Source organism: Eublepharis macularius, chromosome 3, assembly GCF_028583425.1.
Source record: "Eublepharis macularius isolate TG4126 chromosome 3, MPM_Emac_v1.0, whole genome shotgun sequence".
Classification (NCBI taxonomy): Eukaryota; Metazoa; Chordata; class Lepidosauria; order Squamata; family Eublepharidae; genus Eublepharis; species Eublepharis macularius.
The window spans coordinates 45,368,397-45,395,040 of NC_072792.1; the positions used below are offsets into that span (position 1 = coordinate 45,368,397).

At 38.6% G+C, this 26,644-nt stretch overlaps 1 protein-coding gene across 1 annotated transcript in view; it reads left to right on the plus strand.

The window, feature by feature from the left end:
* Positions 1 to 25,675, plus strand: part of ARHGEF7 (Rho guanine nucleotide exchange factor 7) — a 125,334-nt gene extending 99,659 nt beyond the window's left edge. The window contains exons 19-21 of the mRNA XM_054973483.1: positions 18,082 to 18,181; positions 18,944 to 18,998; positions 23,591 to 25,675. Of these exons, the coding sequence (XP_054829458.1) occupies positions 18,082 to 18,181; positions 18,944 to 18,998; positions 23,591 to 23,713 (278 nt within the window). The 3' untranslated portion in view covers positions 23,714 to 25,675. The remainder of the gene's footprint in view (positions 1 to 18,081; positions 18,182 to 18,943; positions 18,999 to 23,590) is intronic.
* The last annotated feature ends 969 nt before the right edge of the window (positions 25,676 to 26,644 follow it).

The window sequence follows — 26,644 nt, forward strand, 5'->3', positions numbered from 1 at the left end:
AATATTTATTAATACACTTTATTGTTTTTAATGTATTATATCTGTAGCTGCCCCAGAACTTTCCTTTCCTACTCAGAATCATGTTTGTTGACCGGATCAGAATATCCTAGCATTGACCATTTACTGCCACTAGTAATTACAAGAGCTGTTGGACCATCATTCGAATGATGGCATCTGATTGGGCTGAATCCCAAGATTTTGTGGATGCACGGATTGCATACCTGTCCTGCATCCCTCCCCCAGTCCTTTCCAACCATAGGAAACTTTATTCCCTGGCCCCATGTAACCTGCATGGTCTGCTCTGTGGTTCAGGGGGCTGCAGTGCGGAGAGGGAAAATTGCCGTTTTCCATAGACAAAAGAGGCAGAAGGGCAATATAATATGCCTTTCCCTCTCTAATCTGCCACCCTGTGTGGCTATTAGATCTCATGCAGCTATCTCGGCCTTGAAAATAAATTTTTCTGGGATTGGGAAGAACCAGTTGAGGAGGGGAGTGTGGAAAAGATCAACGACCATCAGTGCCTTCCACTGACTAACCACCAGGATCCAACCCATGTTTTCGTCATTATAACCTCACAATTAGAAGTCCTTGCCAGTGTTTTCACAGTTGCAGACTGCTTGTCTGTTATGAATGGATCTAGAAGTATTAATGCAAGAAGCATTTTTTAAAAATGCCAGTATTGAAATGGTGGTATGCAACCCCAAAGTTTCAGTGTTTTATTTTGGTGGAACTCAATTATATTAAATTGATGGTACCTTATGTTATGCAATTCTGTAAGATATGTGTGTACAGTTAGTATTATGATGAAGGCATACAGAAATTGAAATAGAGTGTAGATGTGAGCCATCGTCGGTCCCTTTCCCATGGCTTAAATGGTATTGACATTCAATTAGTATTTACAATAAGTTGACATTAAACTATATTAATTGTGTGTTTTGCATAATCATGCCAAAACACAATAATATGTATATATAGTGACATAAAATCTATATATTGTGCATTTCATTTGTGAACAGGAGAAGCCATCTTTTAGTAAGTTACTGATTTTTGAAAACAGAATATAGATGTATATCTGAATGTGTATTGTATTGTACAGTTTGCATTTTATTGTTTGTGGTGGCATATAACAACTAAATGTTCTTTTTTTAAAAAAAGGTATCTGTTATGTACAGTTGAAATAAATTTTGCATTTATTATCCTGTGAGTTTTAATATTAAATTATTGTACCATAAAAGGGGTGATGTACCTCATAATTTCTTTTTTAAAAAAATCTATTGGGTGTGGTCAAGCAGAATGCTACAGTAAAGATGCTAATTTATAACTTGAATTTACCAAAAGTACTTTGTGCCTGAAGACCTGACTTCACATAAATACTACTTTATGTTCCTAGCTTTCTAAGACAATATGTTCTTAGACACTTGTTGTTTCAGAGAACCTCACTCTCAGTCTGCTTTAGGCATACAGTGTGTGCAGCTAATGGCTCAAGATGGAGATGCAAATCTTCATCAGATGTGTCTGTTATGATTGCATATCCAGACCCCATTTTATGTATCAGTAGTGTATGCAGATTGTACTTGCTGGACCAAGCTTAAGTTACTGGAATTCTGTTTAAGAATGTAGTGTGCCACTCTTAAACACTGCCATTGCATTTGGCAGGGAGCATGCTTATTCATGCTTATCCAGGAGAAAATGGGCCAGATCTTGAAATGGAAAAACATCTCAGGTGTGATCTGGGGATATATAAAATATGGCCTTAGAATTATTTCATGCAGGCTGATCTACTAGTATTAACAGAAGAAGCAGATCCATATGTACAGTGACATCTCAGGTGAGTGAGGGAGCTTGTATGTCCATCTGTGCTTATGTACTCATGAGAAATTAAAAGATTTGAGTGTATCTTAATATCAGTAGAATTTTCACTCTGATATCTGAGTTTTAAAATGATTAATGTAGTTGCTAAATTTTTCATTGTGTGAGCTAAATAATGTTAAAAAGCACTGAACCTGGTATACAAAATATACACCAGCAGTATTTGTCTCTTTTACCATTGTATTAGCAAGACATGTGACATAGATATGATTTTTGTTTTTCCTGCCAAGCTTCTCCTTTAGTTAGGTAACGGTGGACAGATCTCTTTCTGAAGTAAGTATTCGTTGTATTTCGAGTGATGTTCTTTATTGTAATCCAGAAGGAAAAACAGCATACCTTTTTCTGGGAGTATATTCTTACAGGTAAAATATGGATTCATTGTCCAGATGACGAGCTTTGGAAGTCTTTAGACTTGTGATTCATTGTGATATGACATCCCAGTTGTATGCAATAACAATTTCAAGGGCTTTTCCCCTTGCAAATAATCATCCCAAACCTAGGTTAATCCATGGGTTTGGAGACTTACATTGTAAGGAAGAAATGAATCACAGAATATTGCAACAAATTATGATTTGTTTGAAACTGGCAAGTTTTTCAGTCTACGAGGAGGAAGGAGTATGCAAGCTTGAGAATTTCTGAATCTTGCTCCCATCTGAAAGCAGCTTACACATTTCTAATACCGAAATTCCACATTTGTTGTGAAGCTTTGTGTACTTGAGAGGCTGGAATTTTTAATATACATGCATAATATCAGGTAATGAACCTACTTAATAGACCTTATCAGAAAAGAGCAAGAGTCCAGTAGCACCTATAACACTAACAAAATTTGTGGTAGGATATGAACTTTCGTGAGTCACAGATCACTTCTTCACTGAGCTGTGACTCATGAAAGCTCATACCTTACCACAAATTTTGTTAAGTCTTATAGGTGCTACTGGACTCTTGCTCTTTTCTACTGCAACAGACAGACTGACACGGCTACACATCTAGACCTCATTACTGCAATTAGTATGTAATTTGAAATGCTATATTGAGCTAATGTATGCATATAATTCATTCTTTAAACTAGCCATGTAGGTTTTCGTACCCCATTCCATATGTGGAAGTTTGATATGAATCAACAGTTTAAACCAGAAGGATAATTAAATTGAATAAGAGGAAGTGATGTATATGTCTACATAGCTTGGAAGAGTAAAATCCAGATAGATTAGTATTAGTATTCAACAGATGTTGAATACTCATAATATAAAATTTCATGTCAAAGTGGGAGCAATTTTTTTTGTAATAGCAATCCATAGCAATAAAATAAAGCAAAATTGAATACTACTGACCCTTCATTGGCACAAATAGTAAGGAGGAAAGAAGAAAATTACTGCTTGAAAATGTAAACAAAGCAACTTATAATAGCAGGTTTGACTAGAACAATATTTTGGCACTGAGAAACATTGGTTTCTCAGTTTTACTCAATATGCATTGCAAAATTAGCTCTTGCAGATTTTTACTATTGAAACACAGGCTTTGCCATACTGTTTTTTGTTTTGAAAAAGTATTCCTGACTATATCATCATCTATGCCAAATTTAATTGGCTTCTTTTGCCTTGATATAAACATAAATAAAACTACGTAGATGTTCCTTATGCCTGGTTATAATGCAAAACAAATTACGCATTACGTCTTCTCAGTCTCACAGTTTTTACTGCTGTGATCTTTGGGTTGCTTTTAGAAAAAAACACAATCATTATTAAGTATATACTTGACAGTTGTTTTGGTAGTAAATGTCCTTTTGGCTGCCTTGATATAAAAGAACAAATGTAGGCATTCTGCTGAGTTAAAATGTATAATCCTTTTCTCGGTTGGCAGCCCAAAAGCATTCCTATGAAAAACCGATGTTAGGAAGTCTATATAAGGTGTGTTATTTGATAGCTGCAAATAACCTTTAGTTATATAGTTTGCTGTGACAAGTGAATAGACGTTAGCTTGTACACTGTGTTTTTGAAAAACTGGTTTTATATAATGTATCAAAGGTTTTGTATTTCTGAACATAACTTTATTTAGAATACATTTCTTTGTGCCTTAAAATGTTTCATTGGTCAGTTGTTCATCTATTCAATTTATGCTTTATCAGTCTTCTAACTGATGATTGCTTAACTAACTAATTTTCTCATTTGCATAGTCATTTATGATGGGGAGGGAGCTGGTTAAATATTCTCCATGTTTATTACTCTTCTTTAGCGGAGAACGCTAACTTGGAGTAAGCTCCTATTTTCACTTTTTCTGAAGGCAGGGTTGTTCAGATTTCCATTGGTCCTTTTAGTAGGAAGAATGGCCCTGCTTGTCCCAAGTGGACAGGGCAAGGTTTGGTCAGATTAGAAAATTGGCTTTCTACCCTTTTGTCATCCTGTCGTTGAACATAAATGGTCAGTCATAAATGGTCAGATTCACCACACAGTTGCCAGCAAAACTCATGACCACCAGCGTCTCAGACTAGGAAGCTCCTTGCTAGCTACAGAAAGGGATTTTGCCTCCAGGCTGAGAGGTCCAGTGTGAAGGGTGCATTGTGTCTGAAGAAAAAAGCTCTGACTCTTGAAAGCTTGCACCCTGAAAATCTTCTTGGTCTCAAATCCTAGGAAGGGCACAGTATCTGAGAACCACAGATCTCCTAAAATACTAGTTAGCATGGTGGCTGTTTCAGGACTGTGCCAGACTGCCAAAGTAGAACACTAAAATGTGGTACCAGATATGGGCATGGGCTATATGTGGGCTTTCCTGCATGTTAAGATTGAGGATCCCTAGGCCTCCCAGAGAGAGCTGGTCTTCATCCCTAGCTATGGTGCCTTGTGTGTGTCAGGAGAGAGGGGAAGTTTATGCCCAAGTACTTAATGGTTGCTATAGCAAGCCTGCCTTGAGGGAGTCCCAATCCTCTAGGAAATAGGATTCGGACCTAGATTACCTCTTCCCCCTTAAATCTGAGGCATCTCTTTCAAATAAGGAGACAGGGAGGCCCATGTATTCTTACCTTTATCTACTAGATTCTTTCTGGCAGAACACTTCTCTGTAGTTTTAATGAAAGCTTCCAGAATCCTAGAATTAGGTTGTGAACAGTAGTAACTACCCTGAATCATTAAAACCTAGAGGGATAGCTAAGGAATTAATCTCTGGGGAGGAAAGCCTGTGAACTAGCCATCCACCTACTTACCAGACTGACTTGAATCTGGTATTCTTGCTGAGGGAGCTGGTATGCCTGAAGAGAAGTTTTCTTTCTTCCACTCTGGAAAAAAAAACCTTTTTCCTGGAAAGGTAAACTGGTTCTGTTTGAAGTGCCCATAATACGGGTTCGCACCTTGCTGTGCAGGACGCAACAGTTACCCTATGGGACAGAAAGCTGCTAGAAGAAGTACTTACACCTTCTAGCATCAAGCATCTGCAATACAGATTCTGAGAGAGGGCCAAGATAGCCCAACTATCTACCTTCATGACTGATGTCAGCTTGAATTACATGCAGGCTTCACATCAGGTCATACATTTAGTTATGGTCATGGTAGTATACTGCAGTTTGTGGCTGAAGTAGAGAAATGTGAAAGCCAAGTCTAGTCATCTCTCCTTGCTTCCTGAATGTTTGGGGATCAGTCATAAGCACAGAAATACCACCAGAAGAGTTAATTTCCCTCTCTCCCAGCTCCATTTTGAACTCTGCTCTGATTAGTCTAGGGATATCCTGTGTTGGCCGGATAAAGTTTAAGATAGACCCTATCAATAGCCAAGCCACGATGTGTAACTCCATGTTTATAAAGGCAATATACTTCCTAATGCCAGTTACCTAGAAAGGAGAAAGACTTCCTCCTTCATGTACTGTTTCTGCTGGGAATGATGTGGGGCCCCAGCATAAAGTATTCTGCTTTTCAACAGGATACTCCAGAATACAGATGGGCACGAACCGAATTACAAACCAAAGTTTGGCACAAACCAGGCTGGTTCGTGGTTCGTGAACAGGCGGTTCATCAGAGCCCATTTCTGACGAACTGCCACAAACTTTAGGCTGGTTTGTTTGGTTCATTTTTTGGTTCATCACTGCAGACAGCCTGGAGTCAGTTTCTTAGGCAACAGGGGATGGACTTCCTGCAGACCTTCTGCTGACCTGGAAGTGACCATTTGCTGACCTGGATATGATGTTTTCACAAACAAATGAACTGGTTCACAAACCGGGGCAGGTTCGTGAAAGTTCGTGGTTCGTGAAATGTGACGAACCACGAACCGCATGGTTTGGGTTTTTTCCAGTTCATGCCCATCTCTACTCCAGAATGTTGTTCTCCATTGATGGAGAAATGGAATGCTGTACTAGCAGTTTCTCTCAAATGGATGGAGGATGCCTTGCTCTGCCCTACCCTCTCTGAATGTCTCTCTGTGGGAGAAGCTTCAGAATGTTCGTCATCCACTCAAGAGAATGATAATCTTGTACAAGTTGTTAGTTTATGAATATATGAAACTATGGAAAACAGTCTTCAACAAGGGAGGAGGTTTCTGAGAGGGAGGGAAAGGTGCTTTAGGAGCAGAGGAGTCCTCCTTGGTTCCTTGCTGTGTCCAAGGCTCCGTGCACACACAGATCTCCCGGAAGAAATCCCCACCTACAACAGCAGGCTTCATTGGAGTAGGCAGATCAAGAGCCTCTTGAGTGGATCTGTCTCAGGAACAAACAAGGCAGAGCCAGAACTGAAACTTAGACCAGGTAGAGGAGAGCAAACCTGGCAGCGCAAAGCCTTCTACCCTGCAGTCTTCCTCAGGGGGAGAGCCCAACACTCTAGAGTTTGGATCAAGAACCCCACTCTGGCTACAGGGAAAGGTTGGTCTGTCAGTTCCTTCTATAATCCCTCATTTGAACAGTAGCCTGAACTGATCCAGCATCTCCTTAAAAAAAAATAACTAATGCATCCATCTGGACAGCTCCCTGCTGGGCAGCCCTTGCTGCTGCTTCTACATCTCAAGCCTCATGCTTGTGAATTTGCAGATCGCTCCAGCTTGGCCCAGTCATAGCTGCCAGCTTAAGACCCCCGTTCCTCCATCCCTGTCTGGTCAGATGCAGAATGGACCAAGCCACCTTATACTCAGTATTGTCTTTTTTTCCTGTCAGAAGCTCTTCAATGCCTGAGGCAGAGCACCTGCTCCTAGAGTCTGAAAGGCTAAATCTGACAGCATCTATATGCAAGTCAAGCATTCTGCCACTGAGCCATAAATTCAAAGATTTTTGAAATGCACCGCAAGGGAGCCTAGTGTTAACATCATCTATACATGTAAGGAGGGGATTGCTCGTATATAGCATTGTAAAACCAATTATTTCCATTATAAATCATACCAGCTGTTCTGTCATTCATGATTTGCACTGTAGTCTAGCAAATGCCAGTTTATGTTCACTGTTTAGTAAGTCAATTTGTTGTAGCTGTTGGTTTTTCCATTTTCTTGAAATTTGTTCGACAATCTATTGTTGGCTTTTATTTGTGTGTTCTGCTGCTTCAGTATGCCAGAACTTTCAACACACTACATGCCACTTTCTTCAACTCCTCTGTGCATTATGCTTTCTGTTAACTGTAGCCCAGGTAGCACATTGCCTTGTTTGCATTAAAATGTGCATTAAAATGTGCTCTTTGATACCTTGCTGTTGCCCTCTGATTGCTTCACTGTTAACAATGTTTTGTTTTATATCATTTTCCTTAAAAGCTCAAAGCAGTATATAATTCTTTATTAATGGCTCTCTTATTTCTTCCTGTCATCCATGATAACAGGAAGGATTAATCCATTAAAAAGTGAAAATCATAACCAGCAGCATTTCTTGCTAAGTAATTTCAGGTACGCCTCTCTCATTCAAACCAGAAGTATATCATGGCATACCATTCATACCATTCAAACCAGAAGTATACCATGGTATGCCAGAAGTATACCATTTATGAGCCACCTTGAGCCAGACTCTGGATAAATAGCAATAATCCATATGCATGTAATATTATCTCATAGAATAATAAGCAAAAGTACAGCAAATATTTTTAATAACTGATAATTAACAATAAAGGTAAGTGTTTTTTCCCTGCTTTCTGCCCTCGTGTCCACTGATTTTTTTTTAGCTGTCATAATAACCTCAACATTCTGAATTCCTCAGCACCAGGGGAGCTGCCTGCCCGAGTTTGCAGCACCTTACACATACTTAGTGTTTAATGTGGTGCTGCAAATGATTTCTTTCTTCTCTGTTACTATCGTATGTAGTTGCTGTAGATAGCAGGATACCACAGCACCCCTGCAATTCTTCCATTGACTTGAGAAATGAAGGCTACCATTCAAACATATCAAACGCTTCTATAATGCAGCTTTTTCTCCTCACCCATAAGTGCTAATCAAGCACTTCAGCTAATGGTATTACACCACTTTGAAGATATTATGAAGTAGTCCAAGGATAAGTAAAAGGTATTCCTCGGAATATGCAGAGAACCACTGTTTCCTGTTAATAGAGGAGTTACCTTACAAAAATTCTCATGTCAGGGGAGAGAGGGGAATATTGCAAAGATACTGCAGTGGCTGTCGTCAGATGCATCCTGCTTGTTGAGTTTGGCATATCAGCTGCTTGCAGTATATTGTCTGCAACAATTACAAGAGTAATTGTTGGCTAAAACTGAAGTGAAGGATGTTGAGCCAGTGTGGAAAGGGCTGTCAGTTTCTCCAGAGCTGTTGTCTGCCTAGCATTATTCTCTTTAAGCAGTGGCTTAAACAAGCAGTGGCTTGTTGTAGACAACAAGGAAGCTCTGTCTGTCCCTGTCTTTCATGCTGTTCTTCTAGGGTCTCCTGAAAAGTTACCAGTACCTGCTTATCAGTGTGTCCCATGATTCAGTTCCCCTGCTGTCTCAATTTTAATTTAAGAGCAAGACTTTCAGATCCACATAGAAACATTTGGAAGCATTTAGACAATGCCTGCTGAAATCTCAGAACCCAGAAAGGTGCCAAAATAGGATGTTTTTAAGGTGGGGATGGAACTTCTGTCTCTTTGCTTGTCCTAAAGCCAGCATTTAAAATCATTTTGCTTGGTTTGGTTTATCCTTGTTGCAGAATTCACCTTTCCGTTGCCTACAGGATGCTCTAGCATCCCGTATATCATACAGTACAAGCAATCTCTGGATCAAAGGGGATAGTTATTTTAAAAGTTTCAAATGAAAGGGCCATCCTCTGCTGTGTTTTGGCTTTTTAATATATTAATTTCACATTTTCTTACACAACATGGTAAAATAGAACTAAAAAAACAGTAATTTGCAAGATACAGCAAGATAGAGATGGGGGGGGGGGAGATACAAATCAATGGCTGGTGGAGAAGTGAAAACCAGAAGTCATCATCAGTAGAGTCTCATAAAAGTTGGTTTTAAGTAAGGGGGCCATGTCTTCCTTGAACATTTGCCATGTTGAGCACTAGCAAACCTTGGGGAACATGTTCAGTAGAACTAAGTGGATTTCAGAAAAATTCTTTGCCTTTCTTCAGAATGGGATCTCCGCTAAGGCTTCTCCACTGCCCAATCTGCAAATTGCTCTTTGAATACGGGATGCCCTGTCTGTGTATCAGTGTTAAAGAAATGGGGATTAGGACCCATCCATCAGGATTATCACTACTTCTAAATTCTAAAAAAGATGCAATGATAATCTCCTAGCAAGAGTGCATGCACATACAGACATGCACGCAAAAACCCTTTGGAAAGTGGTAACAGTTGAGTGTGTACACCATCTCCTTTTGTTTAATATTTCATGAAATTCTGTAGCACTCTAGACTTGAAAATACTCAGACAACAAAACCATTCTATTGCAGTGTGAGAGAGTGATCAAAAACTACCACATGACTGCCTTTTCTAATAAGCTGCTAATGGTACAGAAAAGATGTCGCCCTATAATACTCCCATCATACATATTGCTAGCATTTCTTTTCCTGTTTGTTTTGTTCGTTTATGTCATTTATAGTCCGCCTTTCTCACTGAGACTCAAGGCAGATTACACAGTATGAGATTAGTACAATCAGTATCACAAACAGTACCATAAACAGTACTCATAAACAGTACCATAGGATAAATAGATGCAAGTTTAAAAGACATATTATTATGCTAATCAGTTGCTGTGGATCTTCTTGTTATTTTATAGAGTCCTTAATTGGTAAATATTTTTATGTAGGAAACTTCATTGAGAGCCTGCGTTGGACTAATCAAGCAAGTTGTAAATGTTACAGTGATTGAATGCATCCTGTACATTGTTCCTCTGAATGGAGTGCTTGGCATACCAGCTTCGACTTGTCCTTCTGCAATTTCACCTTTACCTTCTTTAAAAGGCAATTCTTGTGTTAACAGTTGTCATGTCATGACAATAACAAAGAAAAATGTGACTCCTGAGAAACTGTCAGTGAACCAAAGGATAGAAAACACCAGAGAGAATATATGGATGTTACTCTGGCCCAAGTACCTTGATTCTCTGGAACACTAGTGCCATCACATTGTATGCCAGGATCATGGTAAAAACCTGCCTAATAAATGAAATATTCTAGTTTGCTGCCATGAGATTTTCATAGTTTCTGGTGGGTTTTAAAATTGTAATGTAGATAGATGATGCATGTGTGGAAGTGTCACATGACATCAAGCACATTGCAAGCCTGCAGATATATTTAAGGTCATTGTGGGTAGTCTAAAATTGTGTACACAGCAAACTGGCCTGGGTCACAATATTTGTTTTTAAAACATTTACATGCCGCTTCTTCAGAGACCTGTTCAAGGCAGCTCACAAAGTAAACAAGATAAAACCATCAAAGCATGAAACCATTACAATTAACAACCATTAAAAAGCAAGCTCAGAAAAACCAAGACGCATAAAACAAATTAAAAATAGGCTTATAGGAACTGGTTTCAGAGAGTTGGTAGAAAGTTGCAGCAGCCAGGAAGAAGAGGAATTATGGGCAGGTGTAGGAGAAGACTTCCAAAAGAGGAAGAACCAAGAAACGGCTTGGATAAACAAGTTTCCTGTCAGATAAAGCTCTGAGGGGTAAATCGGTGGCTAGCTTGCTATATACTTGTCTCTAACCTTTTCATAAGCCCTGCTGGGTGATTTGGGCCAGTGGAGAAAGGGCAACCAAATTTAATCTGAATTTCTTATGCTCATTATAGTAAGAAGAAATTGGAATGAATCTTGACAGTGATGAAGGGTAAAAGAGGCAATCGTATATTATTTTGGAGTCTTTTGTGCTTATCTAAATGGTTACTACATTTTGAGGGAGAAGAAGGGAATTTTCTTCTTGGAGTGGATTAATTTGTGCTATTAGGAGATTTCCCCCCCTAATATTGTTTTAATTAGGATCTAATTTACTGACTTGAACTGTTTGGGTGTATTTTTATACAGTATGGTGATTTGTCTTAGAATACTCCTGTGTGCTTAGCAAGTTTTCTTCCAAGCACTTTGGATAAAGAGCCAATCTTTTAAGGCTGCTTGGTTACAGAAATCTTCGGGTTTGGGCTCCATGACATATTGGTCCCTTCCTGCTGTAGATGACTGATTTTTATTTTAAAAGCAAAACATTCCACATCAAGGCTTTTTTTTTGAAGGAAGGATACTTTATTCTGCTTCTTATAAGCCTTCCATACCTGGGTACAGTGGAAATGGATCCTATAGCTCACCTCTGCAAAGTGAGACACCTTCTTCCATCCTGGAGAAGATAAGAATTGTAGCATCCAATCCTGTGTTTTTCAATACTTCCCTGTGTTCCTCAAGCTCCAATTATTTTCTTTAATCTGGTGAGGATTGCTACAGATAAGAATTAGGTCTTGTTTATAATGACACCAGACACATCATCAATGATAGAATCAATACGGATACACCAAATTCTATTTTTAAAAGAAAAATATTGTATATACATTAAAACTTTTACCGGCCCCATAAAATTTGGTTAAGATAATTATAAGCTGAAGAAATAACTGCATAGGCGACATTGTTTAAATAAAGTATAGCATTTATATAGCACTTTTTGTTCAGTCAAAGTACTCTAGTATTATTTCTGTAACCCTTATGGTCTCATTATCTCCACATTGTAGGTGGCAGGGGATCGTAATAACAACAATATTTGATTTATATACTGCCCTTCAGGACAACTTAATGCCCACTCAGAGCGGTTTACAAAGTATGTCATTATTATCCCCACAATAAAATACCCTGTGAGATGGGCGGGGCTGAGAGAGCTCCTAGAAGCTGTAACTGACCCAAGGTCACCCAGCTGGCTTCAAGCAGAGGAGTGTAGAATCAAACAGCTTTCAAGAGTAGAGTCCCGCGCTCTTAACCACTACACCAAACTGGCTCTCAGTGAGGATGAGAAAATGGTTGGTTTAGCAACGGTCATGTAGTGAATTCATGGCACAATAGTTGTCACCTGGGGAGTTTCCCGCTCATACTCCTAACCGCTTCATTATACCATCTTATATTACAGTGCAGTACTAAGATCACTTTCCTAGGAGTAAGCCCCATCAAATAGACTGGAGTAGGTTCAGAGTAGATGTATTGAAGATTGCTTTGTTAAATACCACGTTAGACCCAAGTCATATATAGCAAAAGACAGGTAGGGCCCTTGTTTTCAGTAAAGCAATCCAGATGCAGTTGCTAGATCTTAATATTTATGCTGCCGCTTTGCTTCAAAAATGTTTTATTCTTAGCTGCCAAGCTAAGAGTGCGCTTAACCTTTGAACCTCTTAAGTGTAATTTGGTAATTAAAGAAACGCTTATAATTCAAGCGTTTTCAATCAGTAAGGGTCTAGATGGTTGGGAAACAACCATGACAGATGATACAATGGGATTTAAGTCATGGTGGTTTCTTAAACCAGGGCATCCAGTCGTTTCTTGCCATTGCAAGTAAATTTATAGCTCCAAAGCATGCATAAGAAAAATGGAGTACAATTGCTACTTGGTTCTGATACGTTAGCAGCAGATGGTTCTAAATTTGATTCAGATCTTCATTTATTTATGAAGCCCCCTGGGTTGGCTTCTGCAAGCTGCTGATGCTGGGCCTAAAAAAGCTGATAAGAGAGAGTAAAACAGTAACCTGAACCAGTTGGAGGAAAGGTGGCACATAACTGTAACAAATGGATGAATAAGCTGTTGTTACTACGAACATTAACTGACTAGCAACGGCATGTGTCCAACTGTGCTATTCTAAAGATAGAGATGATTTCTACCAATGTCCCCTTCCCCCTTCAGGTCCCCACTTTGTCCTCTGTGCTGTTCCCGAGTGTCCAGGATCAGAATTTCAAGGGTCTCAGTGGGCTGCAGCTGGAAGGAGAAGTGGAAAAGCCGCACTCTGCAAAGCCTGTGGATGATAGATACACGCCAATAGTTTTCTATGAATTTAAATGCTGTGGCTTTCTCTCCAGAAATTTTGTTCTTCATTCCTTCAGCTCTCCTTGGGGTGGGGGTTAAGCAGAGGCTAGATGGCCGTCTGACAGCAATGCTGATTCTGTGGACCTAAGCAGATCATGAGGGGGAGGGCAGGAAGGGTTACATCAGTGCTTAGTTCTTGTGGCCCTTTTCTACACACCCAGAGTAATACCAATTGCCACTTTGGGGTCAGGAAGCAGTTTTCTCCTGGCCAGCTTGGCCAGGGATCCTGGAAGTGTTTTGCCATCTGGGCATGGAGCAGGGGTCATGGGGGGTGGGCGGGGGGAGGTAGTTGTGGATTTCTCTTCCAGCCATGTTTCTATGATTAGGGAGAAAAGTGGGAGCAGAAGTGAGTTAAAATCAAATGGAAGCTGCGCTGTGGCCCAATATTAAAATTACAACCTAAGATTGTAATTCCTGTTTGTTTGACGTGTGTTTTCCGGGGCTGTGTTTTGATGTATGAATGAGATCCTTTTTTTTCTTTCCTTTTTTTTTTGCATGCAATTTTCAGTTGAATCCTCTTGTCTTTCATTTTGTTTGCTGCTCTCTTTAATCTCATTCTTAACCATTTGAGATTTTTGTAATGTGAATTCTGCTCACTATCTCAAATCCCAAACATGCAAAATGTGAAGCAAGCACATCATTTTATACAAGTAGTTTTCTAGCTGTTAATGACACGTGTGTCTGTGCGGCTGACTTTTCAACGAGGGGGTGTATATGCCATTACGTCAAAGGGTAATATTAAAAAGTACGTATTTCAATTCTTTATCTTATGTTACAGTTGTTTTGAGGGTAAAGTGATACTTTCTCATCTTTCCTGTTTTATGTACAGGATACAAATGTGTGCAATTAAAAAGCAATATTCTTTTGGTATATATTTGTGTCCGATAAGAGCAAAGAGAAAATTGGAGAAGGTAATAATAAGCATTTCATTCCTGGGCTGCATACGAATAAAAGGAATGACAAGTTATCTTTGATCTGACTGAAGGGTTGCAGAGGTACACAAAGTAATGTGATTGAAATCATCCTAATACATAATGCATCAATACATCTGCAAAGTAGAGGGAAATTTGATATCATTAGAAGTTGTATAGATGTGCAATATATGTGTGTGTGTGTATAAGAGGGGTGCTGAAATATAAGCATGGAATAGTACTTCAGCTGAATATTTATTTGGAGTCCCACTGTATTTCCAGGAGCCAGGCAAGGCTTTCCTTGTAATGTATTATGGTCTCTGAGGAGTGTTTGTCTTCTTTTCTCTCTCTCTCTTTTTAAACGGTGTGATTTAAGTAGATTGCACTTCTGGCTTGATTCCCTTCATTTGGGGTGTGGGGTATGTGTATACTCCTCTGCTCCATCGTCAACTCTTGCAACAAGGACTTAGCTGAGTATGAAAGCCAGCCCCTATACCTGAATCATCTTGCTGGAAAGCACTCTGAGCGTGCGAGACAGTGTGTCCTGGGGTCAAAATCCAAATCCAGGAGCCAGATCTATGCATGTAGTAATGGGGAGCTGGTAGCGCACACATCTCCTCATAAACTCTGACAGAATTGCTTAGGAGGGATAAGGAAATCCAGGGCTTTTTTTCTAGGAAAAGAGGTGGTGGAACTCAGTGGGTTGCCCTCAGAGAAAATGGTCACATGGCCAGTGGCCCCGCCCCCTGATCTCCAGACAGAGGGGAGTTGAGATTGCCCTCTGTGCCGCTGAGCGGCATGGAGGGCAATCTCAACTCCCCTCTGTCTGGAGATCAGGGGGCGGGGCCACTGGCCATGTGACTATTTTCAAGAGGTTCCAGAACTCTGTTCCCCCACATTCCCCCTGAACAAAAGCCCTGAGGAAATCAAATCTAAATTGCCTTTATGTACATCCCTGTTGTGGGAGGATGTTCAAAAGACCCTTTCATACAACAATCTTGTATCTGTAACTCAGGGTTTATGTCTTTATGAATATAGTAAGACTGATTGTTTTACATTGCTATAAAAACGGGATTTTAAATTATTAACCTTCTACCAATTTATTGTTGAACTTTGCCTTGTATATATTTTGTTCCTGGTTTCATGTAGCAATAAATACATGTGCGCACGGTGACAGTCTACATATTGCTGTATAATGTAAATCATTTTGTGATGCTGGTGGATGGGGAAAGGAACCTGATTTAAACACAAGGTTATCATTTTGTAGGTTACTATCACTCACTTTTGGTATTTAAAGAATTTGTTAGGATTAAATTAACATTCTGATTAGCAGTTTCTCCTTGTTGCCACTCACTGGATTTGTAATAAAAATGGACTTGAATTAATCAAAACGTGACTGAATTGTGGAATAATCTGTATGTTGGTAGATGTTTTCAGAATTCAATTTAATTGTCGCCGAGTACTCTGGAAATTACCTATTTTTATTTCTCCTTTTCTTAGATTTGATTGCATAAAACTTTGAACCTGCAAATACTGGAAGAAAGGAATCTGCTTATTGCTTAAGAGTGAAATCTCTTATTTTTAAAACTATGGTGCTTGATGAGCAAAAGCATTTTCCTCATGTATTAAGCTTTGCTGTGCCTTCTTCATTTCAATCCATCCCTTCACTGCAAAATCATGCTTTTCCATGCTGCCTTAACAGCATGGAAAACTTTTTTAAAAAAATTCTGAGCAGCTTTAATATCATAAGCATTATGATGACTGAGAAGGAAGAATTGCAGTCCTAAGCATGAACAGTTGAGGGTGGGAATCCCGTTGAAATTTTTCATGAGTAAACATAGTTAGGTTGAGGCTGAATGTTTAGAGGCATGTTATTGTTGCTGAAATAGTTATGGCATAGCTGAGAATGGAGTCTATCAAGGTTTATAATGTTATCTATAGGATGTGCATTTCCTTACATAACTTCCTCTGCACTTGTAGCATCTGTAAAATCAAAACAATGAAGTAGTTACTCTTATTTCTTAAAACAACAACAACAACAATATTTGCATTATATATCACCCTTCAGGGCAACTTAATGCCCACTCAGAACAGTTTACAAAGTATGTTATTATCCCCACAACAATCACCCTGTGAGGTGGGTGGGGCTGAGAGAGTTCCTAGAAACTGTGACTGACCCAAGGTCACCCAGCTGGCTTCAAGTGGAGGAGTGGGGAATCAAACCCAGTTCTTCAGATTAGAGTCCTGCTGTTTTTAACCACTACACCAAACTGGCTGTCTCTTAGGCAGTAGTTTAAAATGAGATGACTACATTTAGATTTTTAATTGCTGCTAGGAAGCGAGTGCTAAAGATGTTTGGAAATAAATACATATTGCTTGTAACTTACAGGTCACAATGGGCAAAAATTTGCACTGCCTTAATATCTTTCAATATCTTAATGTCATAATAACCTTTATTTCAGCTCAATAGTCGAACTAAAATATGCAGAAATTGATTTTCAACACATTCAAGGGGATGCTAATGATGTATTATGATTGTGTCTGCAAATCAACACAGAATTCATTCGGTGTTGCCTCCCCCCCCCCCCCAGTCCTATTTTCTTTGAGAGCATCCTTTTATTATTTGCTGTGGTAATGGGTTAGAAGTGTTTTTCCTGCCTAATTGTTTTGGATGTACACTATCTGCTATTTGTTTATTGAGAAAATTAAAAAGTACTACTAGTTTTATATTTCCATATCTTTCCTCAACTTAACTACTTTGAATTTCCAGGAAATTAAGTAAGTTAGGAAAAGGTATAGAGCAAAAACAGACTGATTTAGTATCTTCCTTGTTCTGTGTTTGCAACATAAAAATGATTTTGCTTTCAGCAGTTTTAGTTCTTGTAGAAACAAAGCAACTTCTTGTGTGTTTTTAATTCAGATTTCTAACTTCCTTCATACTATGACCATTTACCAAGTAAGGACTTAACTGCCATATGCAAATAATAACTTGGTAATCTGTTGTCATTTTATCAGGATGTAAGGCCTGGTAACAGCGTCTAGCTGTTGTGAAGTCTCTTTTACTACAGTAGCAACGACAGAGGACAGGGTTAGACCAAACTGCTCCTGGTTGCCCTCTATTTTTTTTGTTCATCTTTGATCGCTTTGACAAAAGAATGGAATATAAAGAAGTAGGCAAATTCTGAAGCATGTTAGGTTCCTTCAGATTTAAAAAAAAATTCTATTCGTACGTTGAGTTGCGCTGAGGAGACAATAGAATGGAATATTGTAATGTTGCTTCAAGTAACACGCTACAGCAGGAGGAGGATGCATTCTTTTGGTTGCAATCCCCAAATTTGAGAAACCATTGAATGCTTCTGCATCCGACGAACTGAGTTTCGACTCTCAAGAGTTTATGCTGGAATAAATTTTGTTACTCTTCAATGTGATACTGGACTCCTGTTTTATTTTGTGTGCATTATGAGAGTGAGGTCACCAGTTGAAGTATGGAAGATTTGCCTAAATCAATAGAAGTTAAAAATATGTTAGGGTAAGGGGTTACCTTGTTCTGTGATCCATTAATGGTTCTGTGTATAACGTTTTCATTGGTTTAATTTAGCAATCAAATGTTAGTTACTGCTCACTGAAGAAAAACTGCAATTTCTTAACCATTCTCACTGAAACGGGAACACACCTATGATGAAAATCTCTGTATTGCACTCTTTAAAAGTAAAGGGCTAGCAGGTCAAATGCCATATTGTCTCATGCACACTAATTCAAATAACTTCTTAATAATAATAATAATAATAATCTTGGATTTTTTTAAAAAAAATGTATTCTGTCATATGGTTTAGTAGTACTGTCTGGATGTTTATCTTTTAATTCTATTATTATTTTGCATTAGGCTCCCGTAAAGAATCTGCTCCCCAAGTGCTGCTTCCAGAGGAAGAGAAAATTATTGTAGAAGAAACAAAAAGTAATGGTCAAACTGTGATAGAAGAAAAGTAAGACTTTTTTTTAGCAAATGATGAGTTTTTAAATGGTCAGCTTCACATTCTTGCAAGTAGGAAATAGTGTGTCTTTTTTCAGCTTCCTGTGAACTTGTTCCTTGCATAATCTTTACCTTTATATTTAAGAAGATGAATATCCTACTGGAATTCATTTCTGAATTTCCTAAAGTGTACAGTACACCCTCAGTCCTGTGTAGCCCATTTTGATGAATATCAACATTCTCGGGTCCTCTAACTTTTCTCTTTGCATCTTTCTTCCTTCATCCTTGTACCAGCTGGGAATTGATCAATTTTGTGGGTAAGGTGGCATTCTTGAGTGCTATGGGATTATTAATATGTAGGGTCTATAGATGCTTTCAGTGTTGATAAATGTATTGTGTTTCTCTTAGAAGGTACCGTTTTTTAAAGGAACTTAGTAAGTGCTTCTTTAGTACAAACCCTGTTCAGACAAACAGGATTTCAGGTGACTAGCATCTAATAGTGAATTACGTACTAACTGTGAGCAGAGATTTATGTTACATAGAAGCACAGATAGACATTTACTTAAAAATGAAAACTTGAAAATACTACAGAACGGACTAAAATGTACTGTAGATAGAATGGGGGAGGGAGGAATATTTTGACTGTTGTATTACGTACGTTTTCCATTCTAAATTACATGGTATGTAATTTAAAACCTCTTGATAATCCTTTATGTGATTTTATAGAATCTATTTACATATTGTAAAGCTATTTTATCTTAATTTTCTGTTCTAGAAGTCTTGTTGACACAGTATATGCATTAAAGGATGAAGTACAGGAATTAAGACAGGTTGGTAAAAGATACATAGCATGCTTTCTCAGCACTTCAGAGTCAGGAGGACAGATAGCTTGCAATGGTTCAGACAAACAGGTAAAGTGTAGCTTCACCACTATGCTCAAGAACTGGTGATAGCCTGTGTAAGTCCAGGTGACAAAGGTGTTTTCTAGCATCAGTGTGGGGGCGCAGAATGGCAGGTACGTTGGTAATTGTGGCTCCACCATCATGTATAATGGCCAGAGTCAGCAGGGGGATTGGAGGAGATAGTTGGTACTGAATGCTCTTAACTAGCACTTCTTATATCTTTCTATATATGGTGTCAGTGAGGGTCAAGCATCCACATAGCTTTACTGTGCTGCTGTTATCATTATTAATGTGGGTCACCATTGCTAGACGTAGTACAATCCTACACATATATACTTAGCAGTAAGTCCCATTGAATTCAGCAGGACTGAACGAGGAAGTCTGCTTAGGTTGCAACTCTATTTAGACTTCTACACCATCAGTCTCTTCCTGGTGCCACAGTTAAAGTCTTACAGGTGCTCAAGGTTTTTGTGCTCCAAATGTTGAATTGACTGAGTACTACTGGTATTGTTACACCTGAGAGAATATAGAACAATTACATTATATAAATCAATAACCATTAAGCGGAAAACCAGAAAAACTGCTGTGGACCTGTGGTGTTAGTCAGAACTAGAGAGAGAAAGTATCTGGAAACCTTGAATTTAAAAAAAATTATTTTCTCCTAAGGAAAAAATGGAAACTTGGAGAAAAATTGACACATTTGAAGTACTTTCATTCCTATCAATTTATTATGCTTTAACAACATAAAATGCATGACTTATACCTTAACATGTCAAATAGTAGTATTTAGCATATTTATGGAATCTAAAAGTACAAGACGTCTTAATTTTATCTAAGCAAAATTATAAATATACCAAATCCAAATCCAATTTATTACAGCAAAAGCCAGCAATATAAAACAATATGATTACAAGCAATAAATATGATTACAAGCAATAAATATACCCAGTAGTTGAGAGAGAGCTGCAAATTGCTTTACGATTTACAGCCTTAACACGTGCATCTTAATTTTTGCCATCTGAGGAGCAGGAAAAATAAAAATTGAAATTGGAAAACAAATTTGAGAGTAAACAATAAAGAGTGTATTATTTGGACAGAAAAAAATCTTACTACCAATATGCTGGTAGTAAGACTACCAGCATATTGAATATCAGATTAACTTCATAATGTGGAAAAGACCAAATTCTTTAATAACGTATTATCAAACACATTACGGCATATTAATCCCACATTTAAACAATGAACACATTCTTGAAAATATGTTCTACATGTCTGTTTTATACATAGGAATGATCATATAGTACTTTAAATTGTCTTAAATTTCTCATGCTACATATTTTGAATAGATAAACACTTGTCTTCAAACGATTTCACTCATTCCAAAAGAGATTTTTATTCAGTGCTCGCCTAAATTGCCTGCTTTTTCCCTTGGAAAATTGGGAAAAGGTTATCCCCCTCGCCTTTTTCTTTTTTCATGCCTGGGCCCTCACATCCCTATGCATGACCACACTAAGCATGTATGCCTCTGTTCACTTTGATTGTCACCAACTTTTGTGATCCTGAGTCAAGTGTATTATCTGTTTTGTGTATCCTAAATATCTCAAGAAAGAGCTGTAATAAGTACACCAAGGTAACCCAAACCCTATGACAGAAAAAATGCATATAAATTTCAAAAAACACAAAAATAATTAATAAAATTCCAAACAATAAAACTGTGTAGTTAAAACAACATCAGTCTGGTTCCACATCTAAATACCTTCCTCATGTGTAAAAAGTATTGCACAAATGCACCCATACACAGAGGGATGTCATATATTACAGACACCTTATAAATGACTAGGTACTATTGCACACACACAATACACATGACATCAATGTTGTTTGAGCCATGAGGGATTCCTCACTGTGGCTATACACACTATGCGTGCTATGATTTATCCTTACCTGCCTTATAGAGGTATCTTGGCAACTAAAAAAAACCATCGTTTATACTAGCATGCCCTTGACAGTTCTATTTTCCTTGAATGGAGAATTGCAATCTATACACTCCATGATCATTTACATCCTTTTTGTGTTTACTCTGTGCTTGGTAAAGTATCCTGTAGTTTAATAATTTATTATACGGTGCATATTAAGCAAATTAGGACCAATGAGGAAGGCTTCATGGCTGAAACTTACTTGGTCACATGTATATTATGATGGGTATAATAGTACCTGGTCATTTGTTAGCTGTCTATAATGTAAGGTATCCCTGTGTGTATGACTGCATTAAAAAACAGGAAGGTATTTATTTATGTGGAACCAGGCTGACATTGTTTTAACTACACAGGGTTTTTTTAAATTTGGAATTTTATTAAATATATTTGGGGCTTGTTTTGTTTTTTTATCTTGATCTTGGCACTCATATATGTCTCTGTGTGTGTATGTCTGTGTCGGTGTTTTCCCAACCTTTTTGGTTACCCAGTTTTATTTGGGTTGAAATCCCACACTTCTTTTTTCCTTGCAAAAAAAATGCACATTCAGAAGTCAGAAATAGTAACATAGGCAGTATTGCCCAAGTATAAGTTTGCTTGTTTTGCATATTTTGTTTTCAAAATTCAGGTTTTCCAGAGTTCTGGTACCTCTTGGCCAGAGGTAAACAGAAATCCAGTAGATCTTCTGGTTTATGAGTGTTTGACAGCCTATGAAAAATCTAGACTGTTACCATGTTCGAAAGCCAATGGGATTGTGCTTCTGTATGGTTTCAGTTTTTGGTTTTATCCTGTTGCCTCTTGCAGCATACCAGCATCCTCTGATACTACTCTGCATTGGGCTGCATCGTAAATGATAATTTTCCTATACAGATATTAACTTCCATGGTGGGAGAGGGAGAATGTCCCCTTCTGAGAACCTTGGCATGTACCCGTAGTGGTTAGAGTGTCAGACTAGGATCTGGGAGACCCAGGTTCGAATGCCCTCTCTGCCATGGAAGCTTTCTGGGTGACCTTCAACCAGTCCCTCTCTCTCAGTCTAGCCTAATTCACAGGATAGTTGTGAGGATAAAATGGAGGAGAGGAGAACAATATAAGCTGGTTTGGGTCCCCAGTGGGGACCCAATGAAGTAAAATGAAGTAAATGAAGTAAAATGAAGTAAATGAAGTAAAATAGAATAAATTACTTTTTTGCTGTTATAAGTGTCAGGTAACTGATACATGCAGCGTTGATTAGAAAACTGTCTTAGCTTATTGTAGCTGAAGCAAAGTTGCTCTGTAACTTAGAATGAATGAGGGTGAGTTTTAAAACACAAAACATTTTGGGAGTCTCATTTATTACAGCATTCCCCCACTGCACACACAGTGAATGAAACAAGCTATCCTTGTATGTTACCTGCTCGTATCACCTCTAAGAACTGAACAACAAAAATCCACTTTGGCAATTGTCAAGAAGCATTCCAGTATTCGTTGCTTTACCTAATATTGGATGCTGATCTTGGTTATCTTCTGGAGGATGTTAGTGCCACGTATATGAGCAAGGTTTGTGTCCAGTAGCATCTTAGACCAACAAGGTTGGTTGATGAGCCCGTCTGACGGGGAGGGCGGTCTAGAAATGTGATTAAATAAATAAATAAATAAATATTAGCTTTTGAGAATCAAAGCTCCTTTGACTCTCAAAAACTAATACCCTGGAAATCTTGTTGGTCTTAAAGGTGCTACTAGACTTGAATCTTGGTTCTTCTATAGCCCATAACTGCAAGCAGGAACTTTTATTGAGACTAGCAGGAACCTTCCCATGAATGCTCCACATGCAAACTACAAGACAGCCATGCAGTCTACACAGCTACATTTTTTTTCTCAGACTGCTTATCTGATTGTAGTCCAGCACAGGCTGAAGCACCAGAGCCCTTCTGTACTGTTGCAGAGACTGGACGTGAAGAGCAGCTTATCTATACAATTCTGTGCAGATTACAAAGTCTTTGTAGATAATTATTTTGTAAACATATAAAGTTTTGGGGCAGGAGAATGCGTGGATTTTAATACTCTGGTTTTTGCTTTTTCAAGGCATATTTTATCAGGACTATATATCAGCTATTGGGCATTTACTTAAAATGCAGGTAGAACACTTACCTTGTTAGTCTTGACTTTCCCCCCCTTCCATGCACATGCTATTGTAATTCCTGGCCTTTATCCTTCTACTCCACTAAGTGAAGTTAGGAACCTTCCTCCAATGGAAGAGCCACTTAAATTGTAGGAAGGCTGCTTAGGCTGGATAACTTCCCCTATCTTAAGGCAGGATACTATCCTCTGTGTTTGAATGCTGTAGCATCTTAGTTATAATCGGATTTTTTAAAACCATCATTAGTGGTTGTGCCAGGTTTCCTTTTCTCTGAGCACTGGATAACAAAATAAGGAATGTGAGTGCAAAAATCTGGGCAGAGATGAGCTCTCATGCCTCCCCTTTGTAAAATTAGGCATTTTGATGAGAAGCAGTCTTTTAGCCGTTCAGAACAAGTTAGCATAATATGTTTGTCTTTTGTTTGCCAGGATAACAAAAAGATGAAGAAATCGCTGGAAGAAGAACAAAGAGCCCGCAAGGAGCTTGAAAAGCTTGTCCGGAAAGTTCTAAAGAGCATGAATGATCCTTCCTGGGATGAAACTAATTTATAATGAATTTACCATTTTTTTTTCTTTCTATTGAAAGACCAGTTGTCAAATCAAGCTGGGAAGCCTTCTGACATTTAGTCAGTCCTGCATAAAGAGCACTACAAAGCAAGATTTAACTGGATTGAATGATTTTCTTTCTTACAATGTATAGTATGTCCAATCCATTCTCTGAAACAGTCTGTGCTTGACTGTAGATAGCATGGACCCTGAACTCTACTAGACTTAACTTGTTTGCATTTAAATTACCTCATTCTGCAGCAAGTGCAACAGCTGGCTAAAGAAGTCCATGTTTTTCAGCAGCTTTTTAAATTAATCCCCACCCCTTGTAAATATCTCTAATTTTGAATGCGTGTATGATCAGTGTATCAGGACTGATGCAGTGTTGAACTTTTTCCTGGGATGTTGCAAACAGCAAACATGATGGCCGTGTGGTTGCTCATCTAAAAAGAGCTGAAAATCCTTTACTGTACCAAGATAAAACTGTTTTGAACTGTGTTCTAGACATGTTAGATGCAAGTTGCGAAATGTATTTCTTTGTAACGCCCCCAGCATCTTTCACAGTATTCACTCAACTGTTTTAAATAGTGAATGTAAATGCTTATGTCTGTTTAAACCTTCAGACAATTGAACGTGCTTTTTAGCAACACCAAGATGCAGAAAACTCTTAATTGGCACCACTTTCATATGAAAGCGAATAAGATCGGACACTGATTTAGTTATGTTTCTTTTGGCATGCCAATATGCAGAATAGCCACATAAATGATGTACTTGCTGTTTGGCCTTTTTAATGGTTAGTTATTAGATTACTTGTGTACTACATTTTTAAATGATTGTGCTTATACTTTAACATACAGCTGGCTGGTATTTTAATGGAACACTCAAGCACTGTTGTCAAAAGAAAGGTTCTTCTCTAGTTGGGGTCTTTTTTCTTGTGAATAAAATGTATTATTTATTTTTATTGTAACCATAAGAAGGTTTTGGTTAACATTTGCATGTACAGCATTTGGGAAACTCCATATCTGAGGCCTGCACTAGTCTTCCAGTAATGTGCAAGAATAATTTTTTCCCCCTGTACAATCACGTTATAGTCCACTTATTTTTATCCCTTTCTGCAACAAATTAAAAAAGGACAACAGTGCTTAATGAGACAAAACCTCTTTAGTTTTCTCTTTCCATATGAGTAAGCTCCAGTTACTTTGGACAATGTGGTTCCCATGTAAGTGTGTTGTCATAGTATTCTGCATTGGAAATTTGGAACTCCACAGTGTGTGGCTTAGGCAGTATTTTTAAAAAAGTTATCACTGTGGTCAAATATCATGGCTTTCAGCTAAAACTGAAAGTTGCCGAAGGTGTTTGGTTTTTGAAGGTGAAAGCAGTGCACTCCTAAGTAGATCTCCACCCTTCTAACCTTATTGATGTCACTGGATTTAGAAGGGTAAAACATTGCTTCGGATTGCACTGCTATGGTACCTGGTTTTTGATACCATTGTTTTCAGTGAACCCGAATCCCGTTAATGTTGATTTCAGCCTTCCTTCTGACTTTTGGCAGACTCCTAAGGCAGAACTGAATCTTGTGAGAAATATGAGGCTGCCGCTGAACGCATCCCCTTGTTGAGTCTTCTCTTTTCATAATGGGATGATGAAACTCACACAGAGTCATGATGACATCTTCATTGTGTGTTACCTGCAGAGCGGGAAAATGCACATCCTTGCAACATGGGTTGCAAACAAACATGGGAGTGCTGTGTGACAGAGCAAACCCATATTCCTCATAATGTATAGGTTCCATCCCCAAATGATTAAATGTGTCTCAGATACTGTGTGTTGTGTAACTGATCCTTGTATTAAACAGACGAAGCCTGTTCCTCCCTCCTGAAGCAATAAGACTCAGCTATTTATTGTTTCCTGCTGGCAGCAGCCAGAAAAGGCAGCTATATTCCAGTTCAAATAAATGTTCGTCATGATAAAGGGCTCATGTGGCTTGTTGTTTTATGGCTTGGTTTTATATACCTAATTTTGAAAGTTGGGGAGTTCAGTCCTACATAGGTAAATAGATGAATTCTTGCTTATTTGTATTTCTTTACCCATAAACTTGAAAGTAGCCATTCCAGTTCACATTGGACTTGACCTAAGAGGCTTTGGCATTGTATGTCTGTACAATTATTTGTGTATATTGTGCCATCAGTGTAAGCCATCCCTCCAATGGTGCTTGCCTCAATGAGCTAATCTAAATTTCAACAGGTTTCCTTCTGAAAAGACTTTATCTTTTTCTAATAGTTGCCACTACAGGCCTTATGCAATGATCACAGGATAGCCAGAAGTTGTCAGAGAGCCAGACCGCAAGTGACAGTGTCCATGGGTCCATTGCCGTTTTAGAAGCAATTGTAGTTTTTCAAAAATTGCCACGAGGCGCCTACTGGAGCACGTACATGGTGTGGCAGCTCTAGGAGCTTTTGTTTGCCCTTTCATTTTTTCAGATGCTGAAACAGCAACAGGGGTCTTTTTTGGCACTTGAAAAGGTGCAAGGGGGAACAAGAGCTCCTGGGGCTGCCATTCAGTCAGTCAAGATTGGGAACTTGTGGCAATTTTTGAAAAACTACAAATGCTTCTAAAATGGCAATGGTGGCCACAGGATAGACCCATGGGTACTGTAGTTTGGCTCAGAGTTAAATTGAGGGAGAAGTTATAGGGAGAATAGCCCCCCCCAAGCACTCAGTCTCTTCCTGTGGAGCTGATCCACCTTGAGGTTCTTGAGAGCATTAAAGGCATTGTTCTCTAAAGCAGGAGATGGCCATTGTTTAGCTTTCCATCAGTTCTGTTGGGGCTGAAGTCCCTTCTAGATGAGCTATGCAGAGTGGCCATATGAACATATGTACACATGTCATTAAACCTCTTCTACCTTTCCACTAGTTGCTGGTGGCAGTTCTTATTTGC